General features: G+C 55.6%; 8 protein-coding genes across 8 annotated transcripts; 6 read left to right on the forward strand and 2 right to left on the reverse strand.

Annotated features, from left to right (window-relative positions):
• The first annotated feature begins 2,915 nt into the window (after positions 1–2,915).
• On the forward strand, positions 2,916–3,865 carry QBC33DRAFT_590988 (uncharacterized protein). The gene is made up of 3 exons (XM_060431633.1): positions 2,916–3,047; positions 3,112–3,398; positions 3,465–3,865. The coding sequence occupies exons 1-3, from the start codon at positions 2,926–2,928 to the stop codon at positions 3,827–3,829; spliced, it is 774 nt and encodes a 257-aa protein (XP_060281674.1). The 5' UTR covers positions 2,916–2,925; the 3' UTR covers positions 3,830–3,865.
• Positions 3,848–4,676, reverse strand: QBC33DRAFT_612413 (uncharacterized protein; the record flags this gene model as incomplete). Its single annotated transcript, XM_060432482.1, has 2 exons — positions 4,058–4,676; positions 3,848–3,873 (listed from the first exon to the last, which is right to left on the reverse strand). Exons 1-2 carry the CDS (start codon positions 4,593–4,595, stop codon positions 3,848–3,850), a joined length of 564 nt encoding a protein of 187 aa, XP_060281675.1. The 5' UTR covers positions 4,596–4,676.
• A 1,807-nt stretch (positions 4,677–6,483) lies between these two features.
• Positions 6,484–8,233, forward strand: QBC33DRAFT_590998 (uncharacterized protein). Its single transcript, XM_060431634.1, has one exon. It carries the CDS (start codon positions 6,720–6,722, stop codon positions 7,920–7,922), a length of 1,203 nt encoding a protein of 400 aa, XP_060281676.1. The 5' UTR covers positions 6,484–6,719; the 3' UTR covers positions 7,923–8,233.
• A 479-nt stretch (positions 8,234–8,712) lies between these two features.
• On the reverse strand, positions 8,713–9,584 carry QBC33DRAFT_141591 (uncharacterized protein). The gene has a single exon (XM_060422115.1). It carries the CDS (start codon positions 9,443–9,445, stop codon positions 8,807–8,809), a length of 639 nt encoding a protein of 212 aa, XP_060281677.1. The 5' UTR covers positions 9,446–9,584; the 3' UTR covers positions 8,713–8,806.
• Positions 9,585–15,181: 5,597 nt separating this feature from the next.
• On the forward strand, positions 15,182–17,160 carry QBC33DRAFT_516784 (putative amino-acid permease; the record flags this gene model as incomplete). The annotated part of the gene is made up of 4 exons (XM_060426159.1): positions 15,182–15,764; positions 15,839–16,208; positions 16,277–16,835; positions 16,903–17,160. 4 exons carry the CDS (start codon positions 15,182–15,184, stop codon positions 17,158–17,160), a joined length of 1,770 nt encoding a protein of 589 aa, XP_060281678.1.
• Positions 17,161–18,538: 1,378 nt separating this feature from the next.
• On the forward strand, positions 18,539–19,236 carry QBC33DRAFT_544363 (uncharacterized protein). Its single transcript, XM_060428448.1, has one exon. It carries the CDS (start codon positions 18,655–18,657, stop codon positions 18,973–18,975), a length of 321 nt encoding a protein of 106 aa, XP_060281679.1. The 5' UTR covers positions 18,539–18,654; the 3' UTR covers positions 18,976–19,236.
• Positions 19,237–20,673: 1,437 nt separating this feature from the next.
• On the forward strand, positions 20,674–21,566 carry QBC33DRAFT_544364 (uncharacterized protein). The gene has a single exon (XM_060428449.1). It carries the CDS (start codon positions 21,130–21,132, stop codon positions 21,352–21,354), a length of 225 nt encoding a protein of 74 aa, XP_060281680.1. The 5' UTR covers positions 20,674–21,129; the 3' UTR covers positions 21,355–21,566.
• Positions 21,567–22,530: 964 nt separating this feature from the next.
• QBC33DRAFT_560833 (globin-like protein) lies at positions 22,531–23,832 on the forward strand (the record flags this gene model as incomplete). The annotated part of the gene is made up of 1 exon (XM_060430090.1): positions 22,531–23,832. One exon carries the CDS (start codon positions 22,531–22,533, stop codon positions 23,830–23,832), a length of 1,302 nt encoding a protein of 433 aa, XP_060281681.1.
• Positions 23,833–25,762: the final 1,930 nt, after the last annotated feature.

A 25,762-nucleotide genomic window follows, 5' to 3' on the forward strand; every position in this document is an offset into this window, starting at 1 on the left:
AGACAGCGACAGCAAAGGCAATAGATAGTATTGGCAAAAGCGATAGGAGTGATGGCAAGAGTGATAGGAGTGACGGAAAGAGCGATAGACAGGAATAGCAATAGCAAGACAGCGACAGCAATAGGCAACAGCAAAAGCAACTGCCACTTATAATGCACTAACCGCCTGCCCGCAAAGGAAATAGCGCATGCCCCTGGAGAAATTCCCTTTAATGCAATCAAGGCTAGCCAGCTGATATTGAATCACACTTATAATAAAGTTTGAGTTATTCCCACCTCGCAACCGTATCCCACCTGTTTCATGGGTCTCGAATCCCCTCCTTATGCCTTGTCCATGTTCTGGGAAGTCGTCTTCACATTCTCACGACCCTTATTGTATGGTTGACAGAAATCATGCCGTAAGGCTTCTTGACCCCTTGTTGAATTTACACGAGGCGGTCTGAAAAGCTCGAGGTATCGTAAATCCAAGTGGGGAGCATCGGCCTATGATAGACATTATGTTAGAACCTCGTCATGGTAGAAGGCAATTTGATGCAATCATCACGTGACGTGCAGACTGCAGTGGGCCAGCGACTTACACTGGTGATGCATTATCCTTGGGCTGCGTTCCACCTGTTTTGGACGAATTCGGCATAGTGATGGAGGTTCCGTCACTTTGAGATCCTTTGAATGTGAGCTTGGTTTCGTTGGTTGTTGGAGTTGTACCAGTCCCTAGGTTTTCTCGGATTGAAAAGGACCATTTCGCTCGAAGACCAGCTTGAACTATTCTTATAGATCACAGACCGCAACTCGAAGGCATAGGATTCACAGCTTCGCGGATTCTCCACCATCTTGAAAGTCTTGCACCCTTCGACTTTCACACCTGCAGCCGTGGAAGTCTCCACGATGACGGTCCAGTCAGGAGTCCTGTAAGGCACGGGCGTTGTTGCGCCATGAGCCGAGCTGCCTCATCGCGACAAGCCAATCAGGAGGCTCCGAGTCTGTGAGGACTTTTTAGGTGACCACCAGGCCTCCCAAAAGCCTCCACGCGAGAATGCACGGCTTTGAATCTCGCAAAAGGATATCCCTGCTCGATCAAAGCCTGGTCATATTACGCAATACTTCGCATCTCTTGATATTTGAGCAGCACCAGGAGGCATTCAAGCTGGCTTTCCAGTTGTCGTCTCACCCTCAAATCGACATTGGGCCATCATCAAATCGGTCATCTCACAAAAGATGAGCGAATTATGTTCTGGGGAATGGCTGGCCCCCGACTCTGCCAGTGCGGACGGTACGTGAAAATTCCGGAATCCATTTCCTCTTTCCTCGAAACGCCTTGCGGAGGATGGTTCGCAAGCTTGATCCATTGCCAGATCATTTGCAGATACTGATTTCTACTGGATACAAAATTTAAAGGGACGAGTAAATGGTTGAATTGGCTGACGAAACACCAAAGACGCAGAACCTAAGACGCGGAAAAAGGAACGCCGACAAGGCACGCCGGAGGGGCGGGCTCTCGCCTGTCCATTTTGGAAGAGAGATCCCTTAAAGCATAGCGAATACTTTCCCCGACTCTTCTGTGGGATCTCGCCCGTCAAGTAGTACCTCATCAGGGCCCACACACCATCCTTTTACTGTCGCAGATGCTTGACGGTCTTCGCGGACGAAGATGGGCATAGTTTTCACATTTCACCCAATGGATGCCGTTTCGAACCACTGCCTTCTGATGGGGTACACTTCGTCACCGTTGAAGTGAGGGAACGGCTGTCGCGCAAACAAAGCCACCTACTCACGGAGGGACAGAGGTGGCTTGCGATTTGGGACATGCTGTTTCCTGGCCATCAATGCCTCCAAACGGCCTATGTGGACACAAATCTATCACTTGACATGGCCCAATTCCGCGAATTTTACAATTCACGTGGACGAAGCATCATCTCGAGAGCCTTCGAGAACGGCACGGACCCGATGAAGGAAAGGTTCCGGATAGGATTTGAATGCATATACAACGCCTGGGCCAGGTCTCGAAAATTGAATACTCTCTCCACCTCCATTGGGGAACTCAACTCTCACTCATTAGGTCTCGGAGACTCGAACAGCTCGATTCTAGCTCGATCCGCGACCTTGGAAATGAGACCCGAGCTGCTCAAACGGTTGCAGAGCAATCAGGACGACAACGTGTCCAACGCAACTTTCACCGACTCTGCAATTTCGGTCCGGTCAGACACCCATAGAGGACTGAATTGGGATCCTAATTCCGATGCTGCAAGTGATTTCGGGTCTCCTCCAGGAGACATGAGCGCTGACCTCAACTTTCTTCTCGGCCATCACGAAAACATAATTAAGTCATTTGGAAATAATAAAACTCGATAAGCAACGGCAAATAGACGATTTTTTGAGCCAACGTGAAGATCTCCGCAGCGATTATGCGAGACTCATTACGGTCCCTCAAGATGACGGCAGATCAGACGAGCCCATTCGAGACCGCGTGCCGCTTGACGTTGACCGCGAAGAGGCACCAGAATTCCTTCGCATATGTCCAGTTCCGGCAATGTTGGAGGCAACGATAGAAACAACGGGCATCTCATCGGAATCGGACACCTCATCCCAAGGGTCTGATGATATAGTCCTGCCCGAAGAAATGGCAATTTTTGAAGCCACTATTCAGACAGTCTTCGGGCTCACCGTCGACGAAGCAAACATCTCAGTCGATAAATAGAAACCTCTGGTGCTGGACTTTGTCAAAGGGCTTTACGCTCATGTCTGGCTGGCTCCTGAGGGAGCAGACGAGCCCGAGAAATCACAATCTATACCTCGTGACGGAAGATCACTCCAGGGGGAAGGAGCTCCCAAAGCCCCTGGAAAGAGGGCAAGGGAGATAGGCGGCAACGGAATAGAGGACGACACTAATGGTGGCAATACCTGTGTCAGAGCTGCCAAGAAGCCCCGGATGGGCGAGAGACTCGGATTACGATTCAGCTGTCTTTTCCGCAAACGAAACCCCGAAATATTTAATGTGAGAAAGAGATACTCCTGCGGAATGACGTCTTTTAGCACCATAGCCAAGGTCCGGTAAGTTCATCAGCTTCTACTGCCCAAAGGTACGTGCAGGTGTGCTTACGCCCCGATCTTTCAGAGAACATATCGTCTCACAACACAGGAGAGAAGCTAGCCCTGGAATATCCTGTCAATGCTGCAAAGCTGTTTTCACTACGCTGAATGACTTGGACATACACAATCGAGCCCTACCATCCGAACGATGCATTCACAAAGAACTTGACCCCTTGGATGGCATTTCTAGCGACATATTCAGCGAGTTGACCGGTCACAAAAGGTCATATGGAAGAGACAACAGGGAGCAATGGTCAGAACTGTGGAAACTTGTATTTCCCAGGGACAATGACTATGACGTGGGGCTGCCAGGTGAGCTTGCTAGACAACCCAAGAATATTTCAGCAAAGCAAATGAAAGCCTGACCCGAGACAAAAGATTACCACGCAGTAATGGAACACTTTGAGCTGAGAGACCAATACCTCAGCTCCCTGCCACACCTGTTTCTGTCACTCGACAACGCCGACGAACACCTAGAAACCAAGATCAGAAGCCACTTCCTCCAGGTCTGCAAGGAACTTGAGTGCAAAGCCAAAGATATGGACTACGTCAACGACCAAAGCCGGCGCAGAGAAAAGACGCGCCATCAATCCCCGCAACCCCATTCCCTGGGCTCCAGACTACCCCTCAATCCTGGCCTAGAGGGCTGGGGCCATTGTCTCCGGGGCTTTATGAGCCCACAGCAGAGATGGGCATCGAAGTCTCCGGACCGACAAACGACGACCCCGACCAGGAGGCGATAGCGGTCGGTGGGGATAACATCACGAACGAGGCTTGGTGGAAGCAGCTGGGGGGCATGGACGTAGACGACATGTTTAGAAGGACTTAACCAGAGCTGTCAGGATTGCTCCACAGGCTCCAGCTACAGAATCTCTGTGTTGTCACCCAGTAGGTATCTAGTAATAGCCAGATTGTCCTCGAGCGACTCGAATGTCATCAAGCCTCCACCCCATTCTCCCCTTTCTCCCCACCACTCCTTGCAGCCAGTGCGTCCCTCAACCTCGACAGCGCCTCAACAACCGTCGCCGCCCGCACCCGTTCTCTCGGCCCGGGAAAGCTAAAGGGCCCGCACGCCCAACTTCCATCAGGGGACGCAATACCAATAAACACCGTCCCAACAGGCTTCCCATCCTGAGAATCCGGGCCCGCCACGCCCGTGGTCCCGGCCCCCCACGTAGTCGGGATATCATCAAACGTCGTCGCCGTCCTCGCGCCCTCGGCCATCTGGATTGCGACGTCGGCGTGTATGACGCCTTCGCGGGCAATGAGCCCGGCATCGACGCTGAGGGGCAGCTGCTTCAGCGGGGTGGCGTACGAGACGACCCCTCCGCGGAAGGCGGCGCTGGCGCCGGGGACGGATGTCAGCGCCGTCATGACGCCTCCGGCCGTGAGGGACTCGGCCACACCGACCGTCTCGCCGGTCGCGCGGAGAAGGCGGATCACGTCGGCGGCAATGTCGAGCAAGGTTTCGGTGCTGCGCGGGATGTATTGGAGGTTGGAGGAGGCCATGGTTTCTTTGTTGTAGGATTTATCTCGAAGATTGAAATTTGAGGGGAAGGGTGCAGAGATTTTGAGGAGTGAGGCTTTCGGAGGTGCCAGGGTGTTTCATAGAGTGTCTGTTGGTTCCAACGGTGTTCCCTAAGTTAGGCAGCAATGAATCACAACCAACAACCACTGCATAGGTGAAAGAGGCTGCAGTACCGGCCCACTAAAGTAGGAATGACTGAAGCCAAGATTCGGGCAAGATTTTAATCTGTCTCTGGTCAGGCAATGGGGATATCGTCACCAGCCCCTTTTCCGACTGCGAATACTTCGACGGAGGAGGGACTTCCCGCCGCAGACTTGACCTCAAGATTCTCCGGTAAACAACACAGATCCCGGATATTTCCTCCTTGGGCTGACTGCTTGACGCGAGTCAGACGTTAAGCCGGGTATTTCACTCAGCGCCCGAGTTCCAGTCTTAGCAAGCATTGCTCAATACTTTTTCATTGCGACAACCGGGGTTTCCAGTGATTGCCCACCCTTGCCACCAAGCTGAGGTTAGACGAGGCTGCGAAAAATGGACCGTCCGGCTTTCTTGTATCTGGCTCGGGCGCTGTGAAAGGTTGTTTCAGAATACGGTGGGAGCAGTTACCAAGAACACAGTCGATGAAGAGTCCCTCGTAAGGTTGTGACGAGGTGGGCCTGCGCTGAACCACGGCTGACCCTGAGCTGCATTGCTTTAATGCTTGAGAGGGAAAATAACCAATTGCTATCTTGACCAACTCCACAGGTTCTCTCCTCCCAGGACTACACAGCAGATTAGGCAGTCCACATCATCATTCCTAAAAGACCTAATGATTGTAGACAGAAGAGGACCCATGGTCGACTTCAAGTGGTTGAGTGGTTGAGCAGGCAGCTCAGGGTATTATATCTACCCATCCAGCTGGAGAATAGTGTTAGGTTAGATACTAGTAGATCATATGACAGTGCAATCTTGTCGACATGACTATCTAGCCGCCGTCTATTTCCAGAGCCTGATATAAACTGCCACCTTCATGACTGATTGTTAGCTAACTTGGCCCCATCTCGATGCACCCGGTTTGTCTCTTAACTGATGCCCATCTGCCTCTATGTTGTAATTATGGTTGATGAGTTGCCTCTTGAAAAACACAAACCGGTGAAGCGCTCCAATAACCTCGGCCCCATCTCCCCCAACTCTCCTGTAGATCAGGCCTAGATTTGCCAACCCGTTGCAACTCGCCTTTAGCCGGACAGATTCCTGGGTCCCCTACCGGCAAAGGTCGGTAATTGATGGGTCTACTGTGGTATTAGGGGAAGGGAGGTGGCCTTGCAGGCTAAACTAGCTAAACTAGAAGCACCCCAGGCGCTGACCGTGGTGATAGTTCAGCGTCGCACCCGTTGTAGATTGTGCCTGGCAATTCTCCAAATCTGGCTGGATCATGCATTCACAGAGAGTGCTTCCAATAACCGGCAGCTTCCGAGTCCCCACGATCAGCCCTTAATGCCCGTGGCCATGCCGCAGATCAGTCCCCTCACGCCAATGTTTCCCATATTATTCCAGGACGACGCCGCAAATATCCAAATTACCCATACCTCTCCGCATCCCCTTTTCAGCCGGCTGCCATGCGCACAGGCTGCACTCTTCCCTATAAACCAATCCATGTCGCCAAGCTGCCTCGGATGAGGGGAATGGAGAGAGAAAGCACCATCGTCCCTGAAACTCCAGTCTTGGCCCTTCGCCGTCTACATAAACACTAGAGTGCCAAGCAGGTGCACGCCCAATCCCACCGGGGGCCAAGACGATGTTTTTATGATGCTTTGGAGACGACGACTGCTGCCGGCGTCGACACAGCGAGAGATGCCCACCAAATCTGTCGCCCCTAAGGCCAAATGCCGGCTCGGCTTGTGGAGAAGCTCGGAAGATTGACCGGCAGCCCATGTGGACAGCCTGGGGGGAGTTCGCTCCCACTGAACTATCCGGGCGAGAAGCATGGCCCCCCGGGGGAATAATTACTTAAAGAGCGTGGCGTGGGCGTGTTCTCCGGATTCCGGGCCACACGACTTTCTCGACCCTCCCTCGTCCCTCGTCCCTCCTAAGGCATAATTGAAACCCCGAGACTTCTTCCCAAGATGCTGAGCTTAACGACCGCGCTCCTGCTGGCCGCTCCGGCGCTGGCGCTCCCCGCGTCCGAGCTCTTCGAGCGGCAGGCTACCTGCTCCACCGCATCCAGCTTCGCCGCCGTCAGCAACAAGGGCCTCCCCGACCCGTGGAAGTTCGCCGACGGGAAGGCGGTCACGTCCGCCGAGGATTGGGCCTGCCGGCAGGCGGAGATGAGCAAGATCATGCAGCAGTACGAGCTCGGTGACTACCCGGGCCCGCCCGACTCGCTCACGGCGACCATGTCGGGCAACACCATGAACCTGAACATCAAGGTCGGCAGCAACACCAAGACCCTCTCGGTGGCCATCAACAAGCCCAGCGGTGGCGGCGCCACGGGCGGGCCGGCCATCATCGGCGTGGGCGGCATCTCGATCCCCGTGCCGGCCAACGTGGGCAAGATCACCTTCGGCAACGACGCCTGCGCGGCGCAAGCCAACACCAACAGCCACGGCACGGGCTGGTTCTTCGATCTGCACGGCAAGACGCACACGGCCGGTGCGACGTCGGCGTGGGCCTGGTGCGTGGGCCGCATCATCGACGGGCTGGAGCAGCTCGGCCCGGAGGCGACGGGCATCGACACCAAGCGCCTGGGCGTCACGGGGTGCAGCCGCAACGGCAAGGGCGCCTTCATGGTGGGCGCGCTCGAGAGCCGCATCGCCCTGACCATCCCGCAGGAGTCCGGGTCTGGCGGCGCCGCGTGCTGGCGCGTCTCCGACTCAGAGAAGGGCAAGGGCAAGAACATCCAGACGGCCGGCCAGATCGTCACCGAGAACGCGTGGTTCTCGCCCAACTTCAACGCCTACGTCAGCAGGACCGACACCATGCCGGAGGACCACCACTTCCTCGCCGCACTCGTCGCACCGCGCGGCCTGTTTGTTATCGAGAACGACACCGACTGGCTCGGCCCCGTGTCCACCACCGTCTGCATGAAAGCCGGTCGCCAGATCTACAAGGGCCTCGGCGTCGGCCCCAACATGGGCTTCTCGATTGTCGGCGGCCACCAACACTGCCAGTTCCCCTCGCAGACCACCGCCAACCTCAACTCGTACATCAACGAGTTCCTGCTGGGCACCGGCAAGTCCAACGACGTCGAGACGAGCACCTCCCAGGTCAGCATGACCGAGTGGACCGGCGGTTGGTCCGCCGCGCCGTCTATCAACCTTGCGGCTTAGATGGGTTTCGTTTCTTGGAGGTAGGCTTGGAGGGGGAAGCTCCGGGCCGGCTGATTAGCTGGAAGTTCATGTCGTTTCCTGTATTAAACCAACCCAAGAGATTTGTACATGTGGGTGAAATCCTTTGTCAATAGCTCAGTAGTGAATTTATTCTTGCTTGGCTGGCTTTCTATACTCCCGTGGCTGTCTGGGGATGTCGGTTAACATATCCTCCATCACTCCCGATCCCTGCAATCGGAGATAGGCTTTAGGATGCAGCTGGAATGATGCCATCCGTGTTGCAAGCCATTTGTATCTCGAAACCAGACAAGTTCTGGTCCGCTTGGAGAGTTGGATTTCTTACCATGTCCCTCGTGACTTGGTACTCTCAGTCGATCCCAGTTCTAGGATCTCAGTCGTTTCCATCTTCCATCTAGATCTCGCTGGACTCATGCAAAGGTCTCGCCGCCCACAAAGGTTTCCAGTAGGATCTCATAAGTCTCTGCATCTTCATATCTTTGATCGCCCAGGCAAATATTCACGACGAGTCGTAGAGACTTTCCATTGCCTCGCGATCTCCGAGGCTTCGACAGCCCCGAAGAAGTCTCCGTAAATGTAGATGAGCCTGAACAGGGTCTCCCTTGCCACTCTGAGACAGAATACTTGCTTTAGTCCACCTAAGTGACAGAGGGGAGAGCAGAGAAAGCCAATGTCCATTCCCGATCATCCGCCACGTTTCACACTGTTGTTTGTAGGTAGAAGGTCTCATCGCCCTGCTCGCCGGGCCAATGCTTCTTGAATCCACCCCTGAAGAGCTGTACGGGCGTCGTGTCTGGCCGACAGTGGTGGGCAAATTCCCCGATGCGGGACGCGCGGACGAAGCGCCAGTCCCCAAGTCCGAGCGCTCACCAGTCCCTTCCAGGCTCCTTCCACCATCTGAGTTTAAAAGAGATGATGCGCGCGGCGGTCATCTCCTCAAGTTTCTTGGTCCAATGAGGCGGAATGTCTCCATACAGCCGAATCAACCGCAGCTCCTTCAGCCCTCCCACGAGCCGCAAGAAGTGGTTCTCCTTCTTCTCGTGCAAGGCAGCTTCTCTTCCCGAAAGATTAAACTGCCTGGGCTCCCAGTCGACGACGAGCTCCCTCAGTCCCGAGATCCGGTGGGAGATCTCTTCAAAGAACCCCAGCCACCGATTCCAGTAGGGGTGTTCCATGGATACGATCAGGTAGAGCTTGTGCAGCCGGTCATACCGGAGATTGCCGTGGACTGCAAAGCCGATGCGAGGGCTCCATTGCGACATCAGCACTCGCAGAATGGATTCGTGGTGGACCTGCGTGCGCATCTCTTGGTATGATCGCTTGCATGCCAGCATCAAGGAGGGAAGCCCCTTCGAATATTCGCCGTTGTCGAGGTAGACGAAAAGGGGACGTTTGGTGTACCCGAAGTCCCGGTCGTCGAAGGCAAGGTAGAAGTCGTAGATTCGAGTCCGAATCTCGAGAGGTAGACTAAACAGCGGCGAGTTAAGCTGATCCGCTACTTCCATGGCGACGTTGGTGATTTTGAATACGATATTCAGGTAGCAGTTGCTCAAATCGAAGAATTTTTGCGGGTGAAGCAGAGAGCTGTGTGAAGGATTCCAACTACAATGCTTCCCCGCGTCGCGCTCCAGGCAGGAGTTGTTGGTCAAACAAAACAGAACGTTGCTGTGGGGTTCACTTGAGATGGCAACTGACGTCCAATAAACTCTGCAGATTGGTGGAGAAGCGGTACACGCTCATGCACAAGGGCCTGCTGAAGACGCGTGTACAGTACAAATAGCCGGTGGACAGTGATGACCAGGCGGGAACGACAATCCATGGAATGGAAACCTGCGCGGACATGAGGCGTATAGCAACAGGAAGGGAGATATATTAATTTAGACCCAAATAACCTTTTGTAGTACACCCTTCTTCTAACTTGAACTAGGAGGGCTTCATCGATGCTTCCCATAACCTGCAAGACTAGGGTGACAGAATGAGACCCTGGATGACTGTCTCTAGATGAGGACATGGCCGTTGCTCGCTTCTCGAGGGTGAGGATGGCGCCCGACATCACCGGCGCCGTGGTGGGGGTCACCCTCAATACCAGCCCGTTAGAATTGGAGATACCCGCCGTGCGCTTTCCGGGGCGCGCGGGTGGGCTCGTCGCCACGGGGTCTCTGCCGAAGTTCCGCTCCTTCCCCTTGCGACATATGGCCTTCCGTCAGTGATACCTCACTCCACCCACCTCCGCAAACCCCCGTATCGGCACGTTGTCGAAGCTACCCCTCGAGTCAGTCGCGCGGGCCTCAATATGCAGCTCCCCATCCGGCCTAGGCCCGTCCCTCTCCAGCTCGTCCGCGGTTGTACATCCATCCCTCCCTCAGCCACGGGTCCTTGACCTCATCCAGTCCGACCCACCGGCACGACTCGTGGATGGTGCCCAGCGCCCCCGGACGCGATGGCGTGCCTCCGGTGGATGATGCTGTTCTCCTGCCCGCCCTTAAGACCCCGAGTGAGCCCCCGACCAAGTGCCTGAAGGCACTAGAACCCCTTTTAACGTGGCAAAATGACCCAAGACAAGCGACCCAAAGATATTACTTCTTGGACGAACGACTTCAGAACGTTGCAAGTTGCTGAAGTTCTGAAGACACGGGGATTTTTTTCCAGACGGTAATCTACAGTACAGCCCCTGAATGGTCCTGATCCCACGCTGCCACTCGTCAATCTTCTGCCTAGAAAATCTCCAATGATTATATCGAAACGAGAAGATGAGAAGGAGTAAAAGGTACAGTATTATAGGACTATCTCTTAGTTGGCTTGACAATATTTGCGTCATTGCGTCGTGGAAGAGGAACATGCATTGTACGCCTAGAACGAAGCTCATCACAGTTCCCACAGGCTTTCTTAGAATTTCCTTGTTTTGAGACTTGATTCATCCTATTTATTCCGCTTAGACGACCGGTGAGAGGTCAGACAAAATAAAAAAGAGCTGGGAAAACCGATGAGGGAAAAAAAGACAGGAGAAAAAAAAAATTGCCCGGCCCCGGAATCGAATCGGGAACTGAGTATAACTTTGGCCGACTTATTGCTTCATGCGACACCATTTTTGGATCTTACGGCGACACTCCTCCATGTTACCATTACATCAACCGGGCTGTTTTGTTGAAACTGATACCAGTTAACGTTGCCTATCAAGCCTAGTCCAAAGTGAGTGAATACCGCAGATCTGCCATGCCGCGATGTGAGTGAATAGTGACCGCACGTATGTTTCTGCCAACCAAATCTCGGCCACCGCCTTTCGAGCCATCCAAGCCTGTGGTATCCTCTGTTCCGTCCTATCTCGAGCGTCTCTCTCCCAGGTACCCCATTCCCGCATGGTGCTGCTTCCTCTGCGCCATTAACCATTGCTATTTGATGGGTCTAAGTGGACATATCCATGATCAGCACCTAATAGGACAACTGCACCCTCCAGATGGCTGGACGCATATACCCGATGGATGGAAGGATCTCCGATCGAGTGGCGCAGGGCCTGCGAATCTGCTGCACACTCCCGCGGGTGATAGTTGCGTCCCGATTTAGGCAACATATCACCACAGACGCCAAACAAATCATCCTCATTCCCTGCCCTGTGCCGTACGCAATAGACTGGGATACAGCTCCGCAAGGAGTGTCAACACAAGGACCCGATTGCATGATTCGGCTGACTGCATTCCGCTGACCGCATCTCGCGCTGACTGCATCCCGCCATGCGACTACCCGCGGCGAGGAAGCCGAGTGATTACCCAGCAGTCAGAAACCACAGCCCCGGCTGTGCGACGGCGCGGGAGCCACTGCCGTATCAGCCCAGCGCGGTGTCGCATCCGTGCAAGCTCAAGTACCCGACGAACCCGCAGGCCCCCCACGGTGGGCAACGTTGACCAGGACTCAGAGATGAAACTGTTTCTCTGCTGTTGTGAGTCCAGCGTTCCCGCAGGCTAGGGGACTGGTTGAGATGGGGTAGCTTGTTGGGCTACCACGAACAGTGCGAGTAGTCATCCGGTACGAGCCCGCCAGTGGCCAGGAAGGCTCCAACGGTACACACCGACACCTTCCCTGAGGCCCATCAAAAAGACTGGGGATGCCTGCTGCGAATGGCAGGCCCACACCCAACTCCAGACGACTGTCCTCAACAGAGAAGAACGGTGGGCTATGGGTTCAGCACACTGCCCCGAGAGGGTTGGCTATCTTCACAAGAGGAAACCGAGCATCGTAAAAGCCACAGGAGGGCTGCGTTCGAGACGAAGACATAACGTACGCTCATAACTATGACGTCTATGAGGCTGAAAGACAAGATTGGAATTGGAGTACCTTCCTGCACGACAGCTTAGAAGATCCGACTCCAAGTATTATTACTTGCTCTTGCCTTCCGCTAGGACACTATGACGTGACTTCGTAGACGGCGAAGTCATCGTTGCTCCAAGGCATCACGGTTTGTCCTTCGCAGATGCTGCTATCCTCATTCAGTCCAAACTCACCAACTCGGCGCTGTCAGCTGAGCTTCAAACCGCATCAATAGTGTGCATGTCCCTTGGCCGCGAGGCGAACAATGACGTCGATGGCGTCCGGCCGCGCCGACGCGTTGCAGAAGGGGTTGGGTCGAAGGACCTATGAGAAAGGAGTGCTCTGTTGCGGGGGAGGTGGGACCTCGAAAATACCTGCCCACCGACATGCACGGACAGGCCTGGACTCAAAAGAAAGATAGATCTTGTAGGGATTTGAAAGGGGGAATTGGAGGGGGGCCCTGTGTCGATGCTCAACAGCTGATCTGGGAGGACCGCCGGTAACCGAGTAGGGAGGTGAGGCATTGAGAAGCATCGCCGTCTCTGATCAATTCTAAGATTGACACCCTTGGAAGTATTGACATCCCTGGAAGTCGAGCTAAGTCAATTGAAACACAAGTGGCCTCGGCAGCCTAGACCCTGCTTTCCCCTCCTTCCCCAGACGGCACCGAAGCCAAGGCTCTTTCCCCCGCAAACCTTGGAGGCGACCCCACCACTCCACTATATTGTATGTACATGCCTGATGCCGTTGGAAGTTGGCAACGGTTCGGCTTGTGACACTGTCGGCAACATGAACCGTCGGCGATCTCAGGCCTGTCGTTGTTGCTCGGGAGATTGGGGGAAACATACGATTGCGCATACGAGATCTCCAGCGAAGAGAGGCCCGGAGAGCTCGTAAAACCGCAAAACGAGGATAAACAAAGCGCCCACCTAGGTAGGCACCGAGGTACGGCATACCTAGGGCAGTCCGTCACATGCCCGCGGACGATGAGAGGAAGGAAACCCAAACCCAAACCCAAACCAACGGTTACGACAGACTTTCCTTCCCATCCATTCCCCGTCCCAGCTCGTCTGTGTGTCAGCAGAGAGATGGACCGATTGCCTTGGAATCCCCTGACACGTCGGTCACACAATGAGACTAGCGCTGAGTACATACGCTCCGTGCTCCGTACAGTGCAAACACTAAACGATCCGGCTGGCCGGCAAATTATCATAACTGTTGTGCTAAGCCATTCCCGTGAGGTTACACTGCCGTGGAATTGCAGCCAATCACGTCTGTGCCATCTGACGCCCCAAGCACGGTGCGGGGAAATTGATATGGGTTCCCTTATCAAAAAAGCTTCGCTCTCATATCCGGGTACGTATCTCTCCTGCGTCATTCAAAATCGCCCACATTACGACGACCCTTCATGGATAAAGTGGCGGGATTATCAGGTTTTCGGGAGTTGATCGTTTACATCCCACCCTTTTAGCGGCACAAAATGAATGCACGTAGACCTGAGCAATCAATCCCCGCACTTATTGAAGTCTTGTTTGGGGGGTTCACTCCTAGGTACGCATCACTTCCTCATTGACCTACGAGTTGAGGGCTCACTTAATCGCTCCCCGGCAACGAGTCAGCAATGGAGGCCAGAGCGAGGGTGGGGTGGGGATGCTGCATTTCCCATGGGCGAATCAAGAAACGCCAGTTTACACTACAACTGCTATCCGATATGCCATGCACACTACATACCACAGAGTTGCAGTACTGAGTAAATGCAGAGTAAGGTTCAATCGGATGGAGAAGGTCGTTGATACGCTTGAATGGAGGACCTGCCGTCTTAGGCTTAGCTCGGACATGGGGGGGCCTTGGGGATGCGCCGTTCACACTTATCACTGCCGCACAATCGCCGGCAAGAGCACCCATTTCGCAACAAGCGCCGCCGCCCCTTGAGCCTCACGCACTAGTGTGGTAGTGTAATCCTCGTTTCTCGGTGAAATCAACAGACTAGGCTACCGAGCGCCAAGGGGTCGACGTCGAGACGTAACATTACGAGAAATCCAATAATTCCCCTATCGATCCCTATCAAGCGTCAATCAATGCTCGGGAGCCAATTGGCCTCGACCGAAGAAGGGGTTACGCTGTAGGTAATGGGGGAATGGGGACTGGGGAATGGGGAAAGTAACTCTTTCGCTTGTCCGGTGGTGATCTACAACAAGGATCCTCCGTCTGATAATCAGTGACACCATTCGTCAGCGACTCTGGCCACATGTCGTGCCACCTATCCTGCATTCCCAGGTGCGAGCAAAGACGGCCAAGATCGACACCTGCCCGTCTGGTTGCTCCAATGAAGCTGGTCAAGCAATGAATTGAAGGCTACCGTCAAATCATCGTCCAATGCAGCCCATTCAGAACCACCTCTCAGGTTGCATCCGCCTCACCCACGGCCCACGGCCTCCCCGTCGCTTGCCCACTTTTGCGTCTGCATTGCTATCTTTGTATCTCCATGCGGAGATGGTGTCCCCATCCCCCCTCCTCGCCTCATCTCGCCTTGCCTTGGCTCGTCTCCCCCTTCCTATCGCAAGCTTCCCCTCGCTTGATCTGCTGCCCAATTCGCCCAAGATAGCCAAGCCCGCCAATTTAGTATTGGTCAGGCCTCTGGAATTGAACCAGGCTTGCTCATGTTCTAAGGTTCTTCTAGCCTGCTTCGATTGCATCGGCTGGTGGCGACCTGTGGTACAAATAAATTGGCTTATCCCGCTCCGTTAACGTCATTTACTTTTTGCTGCACTGCTGCCTCCCCCGCCTCTTCCCTCTTCACCTCCTCCCCCCCCCCTGGGTCTTACACATCCAAGTGGTCCCCTAAAAACCCCAGCCGACCCCGGACTCTGGTAACTTTGATCGGCTCCCATCCTCTTTCTCGTCTCCCACCACCCAACCCAAGGAACCAACCCGACACAATGTCCAAAGAGGAGATGGGCGACGGGGGCCTAGTGCCCCCGGAACCGACCTACAGTAAGGAGGTCGGGACCGTTCTCCCAGCCTACGACGGCGAGGGAAACGGCAACGGCGGCAAGCACGGCGCCGGCGATGGCGCCCACTCCGAGGACTTCATGACGCGCAACGGGCTCAACCTGCGCTCCTTCCAGAAGCGTGACGACGATGGCAGCGGCACCGGGTATATTGAGCTGGACCGCACCATGCAGGGCCGCCACCTGCACATGATTGCCATCGGCGGCTCAATCGGCGCCGGCTTCTTCGTCGGCTCCGGCAGCGCCCTGAGAGACGGCGGGCCTGCCAGCCTGCTTATCGACTTCCTCATTATCGGGGTCATGATGTTCAACGTTGTCTACGCCCTCGGCGAGCTCGCTATCATGTACCCCATCTCCGGTGGCTTCTACACCTTCTCTACCCGCTTCATTGACCCGTCGTGGGGGTTCGCCATGGGTTGGAACTATGTCATGCAATGGGCTGTTGTCCTTCCGCTCGAACTGACTGTCTGTGGTCTCACGGTACAATATTGGAATAAGGATATCAACGTCGGTAAGCTGCTCAATTTTGCGCCCGCCTCCACTTTCCCGCCATTCTGTGACTAACACAACTTCCCCTCCTCCCAGGCGTATGGATAGCCTTGTTCCTTGTCCTGATCATCATCGTCAACATCTTTGGCACGCTCGGCTACGCCGAGGAGGAGTTCTGGGCCTCTACGCTCAAGCTCGCCGCCACGGTCATCTTCCTGATCATCGCCTTTGTCCTGGTCCTCGGCGGCGGCCCATCCAAGGGCCAGTACTCGCATTACTGGGGCGCGCGCCTGTGGTACGAGCCCGGCGCCTTCGCCAACGGCTTCCGCGGCTTCTGCAGCGTCTTCGTCACCGCCGCCTTCGCCTTTAGCGGGACCGAGCTCGTCGGTCTTGCCGCCGCCGAGGCTCGCAACCCCGTCAAGTCGATGCCGGGAGCCATTAAGCAGGTGTTCTGGCGGATTACCCTGTGAGTTTTCGATCGTCCCCCCGTCGGTGTGGCTCTTCTCTTTTACTTACTCCCCCTCTTTCCCACAGCTTCTACATCCTGGGTCTCTTCTTCGTCGGCCTGCTGATCCCCTACAACGACGGCGGTCTCCTGGGCGCCACGAACCCGTACGCCGACGTCAACACGTCGCCGTTCGTGCTGGTTGGCAAGTACGCTGGGCTCCGCGGCTTCGACTCCTTCATGAACGTCATTATCCTGGTCTCGGTGCTGTCCATCGGCGTGTCGGCCGTGTACGGCGGCTCCCGCACGCTGACGGCGCTCGCGCAGCAGGGGTACGCGCCCAAGATCTTCACCTACATCGACCGCTCGGGCCGTCCACTCTTCAGCGTCAGCATCATCATCGCATTCGGCCTGCTCGCCTTTGTCAACCTCGACGCCGACGGCCCGACCGTCTTTGACTGGCTGCTCGCGCTTTCCGGCCTGGCCGCCCTGTTCACCTGGGGCAGCATCTGCCTCGCCCACATCCGGTTCCGCAAGGCCTGGGCCTACCACGGCCACACCCTGGACGAGATCCCCTTCAAGGCCATCGGCGGCGTCTACGGCAGCTACATTGGCTTGGGGTTGGTCATCATCGTCTTGATTGCACAAGTAAGCCCCTTCCCCTACCCCATCTTCCTGGTAGCCCGAGAACTAACACGATCTCCCCCTCACGCAGCTTTACGTCTCCATCTGCCCCGTGGAGGGCGGCTTCAACGACGTCCAGGGCTTCTTCAAGTCGTACCTGGCGCTCCCCGTCGTCATCTTCTTCTGGATCGGCGGCTGGCTGTGGAAGCGGGCCGGCTGGCTGCGCACGTCGGAGATCGACGTCGACACGGGCCGCCGCGAGCTGCCGTGGGACGAGATCAACGAGTACCGCGCCCAGATCGCGGCCATGCCGCTGTGGCGCAGGTTGATGCACAAGTTCTTCATCTGAGCTTGGCCAAGTTTGTTGCGCCAGCGGGGGTTGGAGGGATCTGTCATCTGGGCCTCGATGGTTGCGATGGGGGCTTTTCTCGTTGCGCTGGAGGTCTGGGTTGGTCCGCGTGGTGCTTGCTTCTTCTACCTATAGCGATGTTTTGGTGTTTTGTATATTTGGGATACCTACTCATTGTTAGATATCATCATTTCGAAATCACGTTCTCCATATGTTTCTTCATGAGCTACCGAGCCAGGGGTGACCGACGAATGCTTGATGCGAACGACAAGCATCATCTGTTCGCACGGTGACGGTGACATGTAATGCCAATCTTTCGCTCGCCAAGACCTGGGCCTTTCGAAGCGGAAGTTGGGCCCGCCCGCCGACGTTTCGCACACTACCACAGCCCTACATTGAGGCCCTATGTACTACAAACGTGGGGAGTATCTAGTCTACTATTCCTGATGTCCACCTGTCTTGGCAAACCTTGCGGGGCCCCAGAAAGCGGCCACGTAGCGTGTGTGGGAACAACTGATTGGCGGTTTGTGGGCCTCTCTTGTCGGGGCCTCTCGGACCTGGAATGGGAAGATCAAGCGGAAAGAGGAGAAGCACCGACAACATTGGTTCTTAGGGCCAAAGACTTGCTCTTCACAGACTCGGCGGTCTCCGACGTCTGCTCTGCTCTGCGATGCGATGCGGCAGTTGTTTGATGAACTGGTCAGCGGCTGTGGCTGACAACCAACCCAAATTTGGTTAGCAGGATTGAGACTTGGCGTCCAGACATCTCCGCCATTGGCCCAGAAACGCATGATCCACCTAAAACCACGCGTTTGATCACGAAATTTTGTCATCCGGACCTGGATTGAGCCCGAGCAGCTAATCGTTGTGATAATTAAATAGGTGGGTAGGGAAGCTCACCGACTCCCGTCTACACCAGGAGAAGCATCACTCGCGACGATCCCACAACCCGCATTCAAACAGATCCACCAAATTCCGAGCTCCATCTACCTAGGTACCACCTGCCTGCCCGAGCGGGAGCACAAAGAAGGAACCTCCCGACTTCCATAAACAGCAGGAGCAAACACTGGGAACCCACCCACCTCCCCAAATCCAACCCACCACTCCCCCAAAAAATGGACAAGCTATCCTCCCCCTCCTTCTCCTCCTCCTCTCCACCCACAACCTACACCTCCCACCGCCAAACCGTCCCCGTACCAGAAGAACTCGACGCCCCGCCCCCCTACGAACCCCCCCAGCACCACCAGCAGCCCTCCTCCGGCCCCGCCTCCTCCGCCGCCGCCGCAGCAGCCCAACCGACCCCGCCCTCGCGGCGCTCGTCCGGCGCCTCCCCGACCGAGGACGAACCGCTGCACGGCGGCCGGCGGGAGGGATATCGGTGCGGCAGGCCGATGACTACGGCGGCGAGGACGCAGCAGCAGAGCCAGGGGGAGGGATACCGACCGGGGAAGCCAATGGCTGCGGCGGGGCCAGGGGCAGGGCCGCGGTCGACGGATGGGCAGCCTGGGTGCTGCTTTAGCGATAATGGGGGGTGCTGCTTTAGTAACCACGGGGGGTGCTGTTTCAGTGATCATGGGGGGTGCTGTTTCAGTGATAATGGTGGGTGTTGCTTTGGTGACCAGGGAGGGTGCTGTTGTAGTGATGGGAGGAAGAGGTGATGGACGGAGGGAGGGAATGGGTTGGTTCAGGGTCTGCTGGATGGGAAGGTATGGGCGTCATTGGGAAAACATGATGCGGTTGGCGTTGCGGGAGAATTGGGCCCTTGAAAGGGAATATGGTGAGGTTGCCAGGGGTTCACGACGTTGGGAACGTTGATGTTGACTTGCTAGATACCCCCGAATCCGCGATGCGCAATGATTCCAATACTTTATTTTTGTTTCTCCCGACATCCCTTTTCTCTGTCCCGATCTGGGAGGGCTGGCTATGGATTCGTATCTTCGTCGTCTCCATCCACGCATCCATCAGGACCTAGCAATACGAAGATAGGTAGCTGGGCCCGAGGGTCCCGCCACCCCGCCGAGAAGTTGACTTTCTCACTTCTGCGCCACGTCTGAGTCTGCTATGGCGATCAAGTGGGTCACCGTATTTTGAGTTGCCATACTTGTCTGGAATGACCCTGCTAATGCATCATGGTCGACCTACAGGGATGGCTATTGCCGGACCTTGCATGGGAACTGGCATTCCTTGGCCTGAAGTTTTTGCCACAGGGCTACCTATTTAAACCCAACACCGACACGCCATAGAGGGAGGGGACAGTGGTTCCTCCTTCCCTGCCAGTTTCTGATCCGGCTCAGCTCCATCTGGGAAACCCCCCTGCCCCAAACACCTATTCCTGATGCGAATGCCAGGCTCTACCCAACGCCGCTTCCTCCGCCTAAACGCAGAGCATCTTCGAGTGTGCACGGAATACGATCTTGGATGATGGCAGATGGCCCGGGCCTGACCAGCCTTTCTCACCAGCCTAGTCCAACCCGGATCGCCGCCCAGGTTCCACACTGCGCTTGCCGTCCGAGTTGCTGCTTCTAGTGCTGCTGATGATACCCGTCCACGAGGCCCGCGTTCTTTTCTGCCCGGCCTCTATGCCGCAGCCCCTCGAGAGGCAGGTTACCCTCGAGTGAGGAGCAACTTGATCTCCCTCTGCCGACGACGAAGTCAAGTTTCTCAGCACCGAAGCTTATCCGCTCGTCTGTCTGGAGGACACCTTATATGCCCCAGTACCCTGAGGGGTTTATAAGAAGCCCGCCTAGCTCAACGGTGAGAGCGCCCTGTGGTAATATTGTTATCCCCTAGAACCTATGGGAGGTACGTGGTTCAACTCCACGGGCGGGCATATTTTTTTTTCCCGCCCTGTTCTTTTCTTTTTCCTTTCTTCCTTTCGTTCTTCTATCTACAGGGCAGGACTTCATTTATTCATGTCTTCAAGTTGGCTACACGGGGCGGCCTGTATTGGAGTGCTCTCCTTTATTCTTAGGGAAGCATGTGGCTCGACGTTTTGGGATTGCCACCCTCTCTTTTTTTGCCTTTTCCCTTGCTTTGGCAAGACCTTATGTGCCCAAGTAGGCTAGGGGGTCTATAACAAGCCCGCCTAGCTCAACGGTGAGAGCGCCCTGTGGTAATATTGTTATCTCCTATAACCTATGGGAGGTACGTGGTTCAACTCCACGGGCGGGCATTTTTTTTCTCGCCTCTTCTTGTTTTACAACTTTTCCTTCTACTCCTCCGTCTACTTACGAGGCTTTTATTATTTATTCATTTATGTCTGTGTAAGTCAAGGGCTTGTACTAGACAGCAACACCTCCTTTGTCTGCCTCTCTCTTCGCCACCCCCTCTCGCTCTTAGGCATGGCCTTATATGCCTCAGTACCCTGGGAGGTCTATAACAAGCCCGCCTAGCTCAACGGTGAGAGCGCCTGCAGGTATTATTATTACACCTATAACCAAGGGAGGCACGTGGTTCAGCTCCACGGGCAGGCAATTTTTTTCCCACTCTGTTCTTTTTTATAACCTCTTATTATTCTTTTGCTCTCTGACTACTTCGCAGGCTTTTATTGATTTATTATTTATGTTTGTGTAATTATACTAAAGCGCCAAACACTTACATTGGGAGGCATGTGGTTTATCTTTACAGATACGCACCTCTTGTTTGTCTAGGGAAGTCTCACATGTATTCCGCAGTTGTTGGGAGGTTGCAGGTGGGCGTTTATTTGCCTTGTTCCTCTGTAATACGTTGCTTGAGAAGGCTAGATTCTCCAGCTTGGTTTGGGACTGCTGCCAGAGTTCCTCCTTGTCCTCGCTGCCCCCCTCCCCTTGCCACCTCCTCTATCTCGGTCTCTACATTTTAACTTTTCCTTTGCTCCGGCATGGCCTTATATGTTCCAGTAGGTTAGAGGGTCTATAAGAAGCCCGCCTAGCTCAACGGTGAGAGCGCCCTGTGGTAATATTGTTATTCTCTAGAACCTGTGGGAGGTACATGGTTCAACTCCATGGGCGGGCAATTTTTTTTCTTGGTCTCCCTTTTGTTTTATTTTGGCTCCTCCTCTCCTTGATGACAGATGACAGGGCCATTTCTTCCCCCTTTTTTCTCTTTTTTTTTTTTTTTCCTTTCCCTGTTCCATTTTTTTGGTGGCGAGGCAGACCCGCGGTTGATGGCAGGGCAGGATACCACATGATGCCCAAAACGAGGAGGGAAGCCTAGCTTCTGTTCACAATAGATTGGCTTGCGCCATGTCTTCCAACTCAATAGAATGGCGTTTCACGACTGATGTATGCAGACTGGCAATGCGTGACGTGACACTGGATGATTCAGCCATGAGGACATGGTATGATATGACGACGGCCCACAATTCAGGCACTGAACCTGAGCCTGTGAATTAATTTACGGCGTACTGGGTCCCCCGAAAACAGGGGTCTAGGCGAATGATGTGGGACGTGCTCGGCCGGAAGGCCCCGAATTCGGGTCGATGGGCCTGCCGATGGCCTGATGATACGTTTACCAAAACCTCGGGTTGGCAGTGACGCTAACGCTCCATCCCAGGTCTGGGTCTTCCCAGGCTGGGGGGTGGCAGCGGCCGTCATAAACTCGCCAAAAACATGTCAATGAATGGAATAAAACAATATGGCGTTGATCATACGGATTACTCTGTAGGCATTCAAGACCAGATGTCTCACTGGTGATCCGCAGTGTAACCCCAGTGCAGCCGTTTGCAGAGCCGTTTGCAGAGCTGTGGCGGCGGGATCGCACTAGCTCAGGAACAGGGACCTAGAATGTTCCGTCTCAGGCACGGGATTTACATTTTTGCTCCGCGGAGATACCCAGATTCGCGAGAACCAACCGGGCTGCCATCCCAGATGCGCTGTGCAAAATTTCTCTCTGTGGGCTGATTTGATGGCCTTGTTTCGCCTTAAAATGGCTCGGAATTTACATCAGCCTTGGCCATGGACTCGGGCCCAGCCTGCCAATACGCACGGCATTCGTTGCATGGCCCGCGCCAGAGCTGGGCGTCCCCGGAGATGCTGCATCCAACGGTGGATCGAGCCCCATCGTGTCACCTAACCTGGCACGATTTTGCCATGACCAGCTCAATATATGTCCTCGATAGACTGTTAATCAGGATTATATGGGTTCGTGATAGGGCCAAGCCGGGTCCGGACGTTTGTGGGGGCAAGGATGGGAAGGAAGGGAAGGAGCGGGGAGGATAAATAGATTGGGACATCCAAGTGAAAGATGCTGGACAGTCCTCAGGACCAGCAACCCATCATACTCTCGCATACTAGAATCCCCAAGAGCCATCTCGGATCTTGATCCATCCCTTACTCTTGCCATCATCCATCTCTCTACTTGACTCAGTCAACACATCAATCCGCATCCACCATGGCCGCGACGCTCACCCCGGAGCAGATCGCCATCGTCAAGGCGACTGCCCCCGTGCTCAAGGAGCACGGCACCACCATCACAACCCTCTTCTACAACAACATGCTCGACGCCCACCCGGAGCTGAAGAACATCTTCAGCCTGGCCAGCCAGACCACGGGCCGCCAGCCTCGGGCACTGGCCGCGTCGGTGCTCGCCTACGCGACCTATATCGACGACCTCGCAAAGCTGCAGCACGCCGTCGAGCGCATCGCCCACAAGCACGTCTCCCTGCAGGTGACCCCGGAGCAGTACGACATCGTCGGCAAGTTCCTGATCGAGGCCATCGGGCAGGTGCTCCAGGAGGCCGCCACGCCCGAGATCGTTGACGCCTGGACGCACGCCTATGCCGTGCTGGCGGGCGTCTTCATCGGGCTCGAGGGCCAGATGTACGCCGCCAACCGGGCCGAGGGCTGGGCCGGGTGGCGCAAGTTCCGCATCGTGCGCAAGATCGCCGAGAGCGAGACCATCACTACCTTCTACCTCGCGCCCAGCGACGGCGCCGTGCCCCTGCCGACATACCTCCCCGGCCAGTACGTCAGCCTGCAGGTGTTCGTGCCGAGCCTGGGCCACCTCCAGAGCAGGCAGTACAGCCTGAGCGAGGCGCCGCGGGAGGGCGGCGGCGACTACTACCGCATCAGCGTCAAGCGGGAGGTGGGCGAGGACGAGGAGGAGGCGGCCGGCCTGCCGGGCGTCATCTCCAACCTGCTGCACGACGGGTTCGGCGTCGGCGACGAGGTCGAGCTGTCGCACCCGCAGGGCGAGTTCTTCGTCGACCCGCGCGACAAGGCCAAGGAGGGGGCGCCGGCGGTGCTGATCTCGGCCGGCGTCGGCGCCACGCCGCTCATGGCGATCCTGGGCAGCCTCGCGGGCGCCGAAGGGAAGGGGGCGGCGCCGGCGGTGCGCAGGCCCGTCTCGTGGATCCACACGTCGCGGTCGAGCAACTCGCTGCCCTTCGGCGACGCCGTCAGGGCTATCTGCCGCGAGAACGAGCACGTGTCGGCGCACGTCTTCCTCAACGCCATCGGTACGGAGCCCGAGGAGAAGGCCGACGTCAACTATAAGTTCGCACACGCGAGGCTGGACCTGGACAAGCTGGACAGGGACCGCGACCTCTTCGCCGCCGAGCCGAGGGCAGAGTATTTCATCTGCGGGCCCGAGACGTTCATGGCTGACGTGCGGAGGGGGTTGGTCGATATGGGCATCGACAAGGAGCGCATCTACCTTGAGCTCTTTGCTACCGGCGACATGGCCGCTGAGTAATGCATGGATTTTGCCTTTTTTTTGGGGTTTTTTTTCTTTTTTTTTTGCGCGGGGAAGACAATAGACAATAGATGCATGGTTTTCTGAGGCGAGATGTTGTGCGGCGTTCGGAGCTGGCAGTCTTGGAATCGTTGGTCTCCTTGGAATCACCTGTACATACCTACATACTTCTACCATTCAATTCTGGTTCGATCCAGTTACATGCCGAGTATCAACTGGCAAACTTGCAGCCTCCTTCAATTGTCGCACTTTGCCCAGGCGAATCCGTACTGGGGGAGGTGGGAAACGTGCAATTTCGTCAACGTTGGTGGCGCGCCAGCCACCCCCGCTAGCCCGTCAATCAAGAAGTGTGTGTCCTCGGCAGCTGCCGGCCAACTGATGAGTTGCACAGCATGATGCCGCATGATGCCATCTCAAATCTCGCTTGTCTCGCAAGGTTTTTGCGATTTCCCACGGAGAATTGCGGAAGACGACATTGCCTGTAGCCATGCTCGGCCTGCAGCTCCTTGCACCAACAGACACCAACCAACACAGCCCAAATCGGTGGATAACTGGCGGTCCCGACAGAGTGGAAGCCTATAACAGCGGTCCATTTGCGAAATGGGAACTCCGAGCCCGAGCAGTGCTTTTCCTTGCCTGCTGCGTCTTGATCCGGACAGCAGCCAATCCGCGGTCCATGAGGCTTGGGGGAATCTGCAAATTCGTCTCATCCTGGTCCTTGTTGGCCTCCCGGAGCATCCCGCTTTCTCTACTACTGCGGTAAGTATGTACTGCGTAGGCATACATGCGTACTTGCTTGTACATGCCTGCGCAATGCCGCCGGGGCCGGGGGTGTGCACTCCTCGACCCGGGTGCAACCGCACAGACCCGCCGAGCCAGGCACCGCAGGGTAGCCATCTATTCTCGTTCTCTGATTCTCTGCTCAAAGCTACCCTCAGATCGCTGCCGAGGTTCCCGCCGTCGCGCCACAGGCGGGATTTGACGAGCAGGAACGGGCCGCAATGACCTACATCATAGGTAGTTAGGGTAACGTCGGTCGACGCGGGTACAGACAATCCGGCCGGGCAGCTTTTGCACCAACTTCGCGCCGCATCCGACCTCCGCGATGTATCTCTTTCTCTATTATCCCTTGCATCGGGGGAACGTGGGCGCCGCCTCGACGCATGTCTCTCTCCCCCCCTCGCCCCCTCTCCCAATTCCCCCCCACCCCCCTCATCCCCTCCTTCCTCATCCCCCTCCCTCCTCTTCCCTTTCCCTTTACCTCTCCATGTCTTCCAGTCTCCCCGCTCAAAAGATGCGTGGCCAGCCCAGTGGCGCACTGCCAGCGCAACCCATGCTAACCACACGCGCTAAAGACGCCAGTCGGAATATCCTTGTTCGGCAGGGAAAGGTAAGATGGCTGGCTGACACTAATTATGTACAAGTTACTCTTCAGGGAGCAAGCGTACCCCACTTTTGTCAGACATCGTCCACAGCTGATCGAATCGGCGTCCCAATGTTCCATTCTCCTCGTCAGGAGTCGTCCCTTCCAGGGTACCTCTCGGTGCTTCTTTGTGCTGTACCTGGAGAAAACAATCGTCTCCCTCCCCAGTCGTGCCTTGGCCTCCCCCTGCAGCATCCCATTCATCCATGGCCTTCTCGCTGTCAAGTGTTCCTCGAAAGATATCGAAACTTGGCCAGTCCCTCCCTTGGCTCTACCAACATTGCGCTAGAGAACGAAGCTGCAGCCAACTACATGTTCTAGCCGGCTGGATATGTCTCTGGCTGAACGCCGACGCTGCGTTGTCGGCGCCCCATGCTTGCTGAGCTGGTTCTGGGTGAGACACACCTTCCATTCAGCACCGAATCAGCATCCAATTCTCGATGCTGATTTGTCTTGGCCCCGATGCCCCCACTCCCACTGTCGACCGAAGTTGGTCCTTTTTCTGCA

The sequence above is a fragment of the Phialemonium atrogriseum genome (genome assembly GCF_030411735.1).
Source record: "Phialemonium atrogriseum strain 8032-3 unplaced genomic scaffold QBC33scaffold_19, whole genome shotgun sequence".
NCBI lineage: Eukaryota > Fungi > Ascomycota > Sordariomycetes > Cephalothecales > Cephalothecaceae > Phialemonium > Phialemonium atrogriseum.

Bases quoted from the DNA above. Each gene is read 5' to 3' on its own strand.
- QBC33DRAFT_590988 (XM_060431633.1), top strand. From the start codon at position 2,926: ATGGGCGAGAGACTCGGATTACGATTCAGCTGTCTTTTCCGCAAACGA. The intron at 3,048-3,111 runs GTAAGTTCATCA...CCGATCTTTCAG, and splicing joins AGCACCATAGCCAAGGTCCG to AGAACATATCGTCTCACAAC. The intron at 3,399-3,464 runs GTGAGCTTGCTA...CCGAGACAAAAG, and splicing joins CTATGACGTGGGGCTGCCAG to ATTACCACGCAGTAATGGAA.
- QBC33DRAFT_590998 (XM_060431634.1), top strand. From the start codon at position 6,720: ATGCTGAGCTTAACGACCGCGCTCCTGCTGGCCGCTCCGGCGCTGGCG.
- QBC33DRAFT_141591 (XM_060422115.1), bottom strand. From the start codon at position 9,445: ATGGAAGTAGCGGATCAGCTTAACTCGCCGCTGTTTAGTCTACCTCTC.
- QBC33DRAFT_544363 (XM_060428448.1), top strand. From the start codon at position 18,655: ATGGGCAGCCTGGGTGCTGCTTTAGCGATAATGGGGGGTGCTGCTTTA.
- QBC33DRAFT_544364 (XM_060428449.1), top strand. From the start codon at position 21,130: ATGGTTCAACTCCATGGGCGGGCAATTTTTTTTCTTGGTCTCCCTTTT.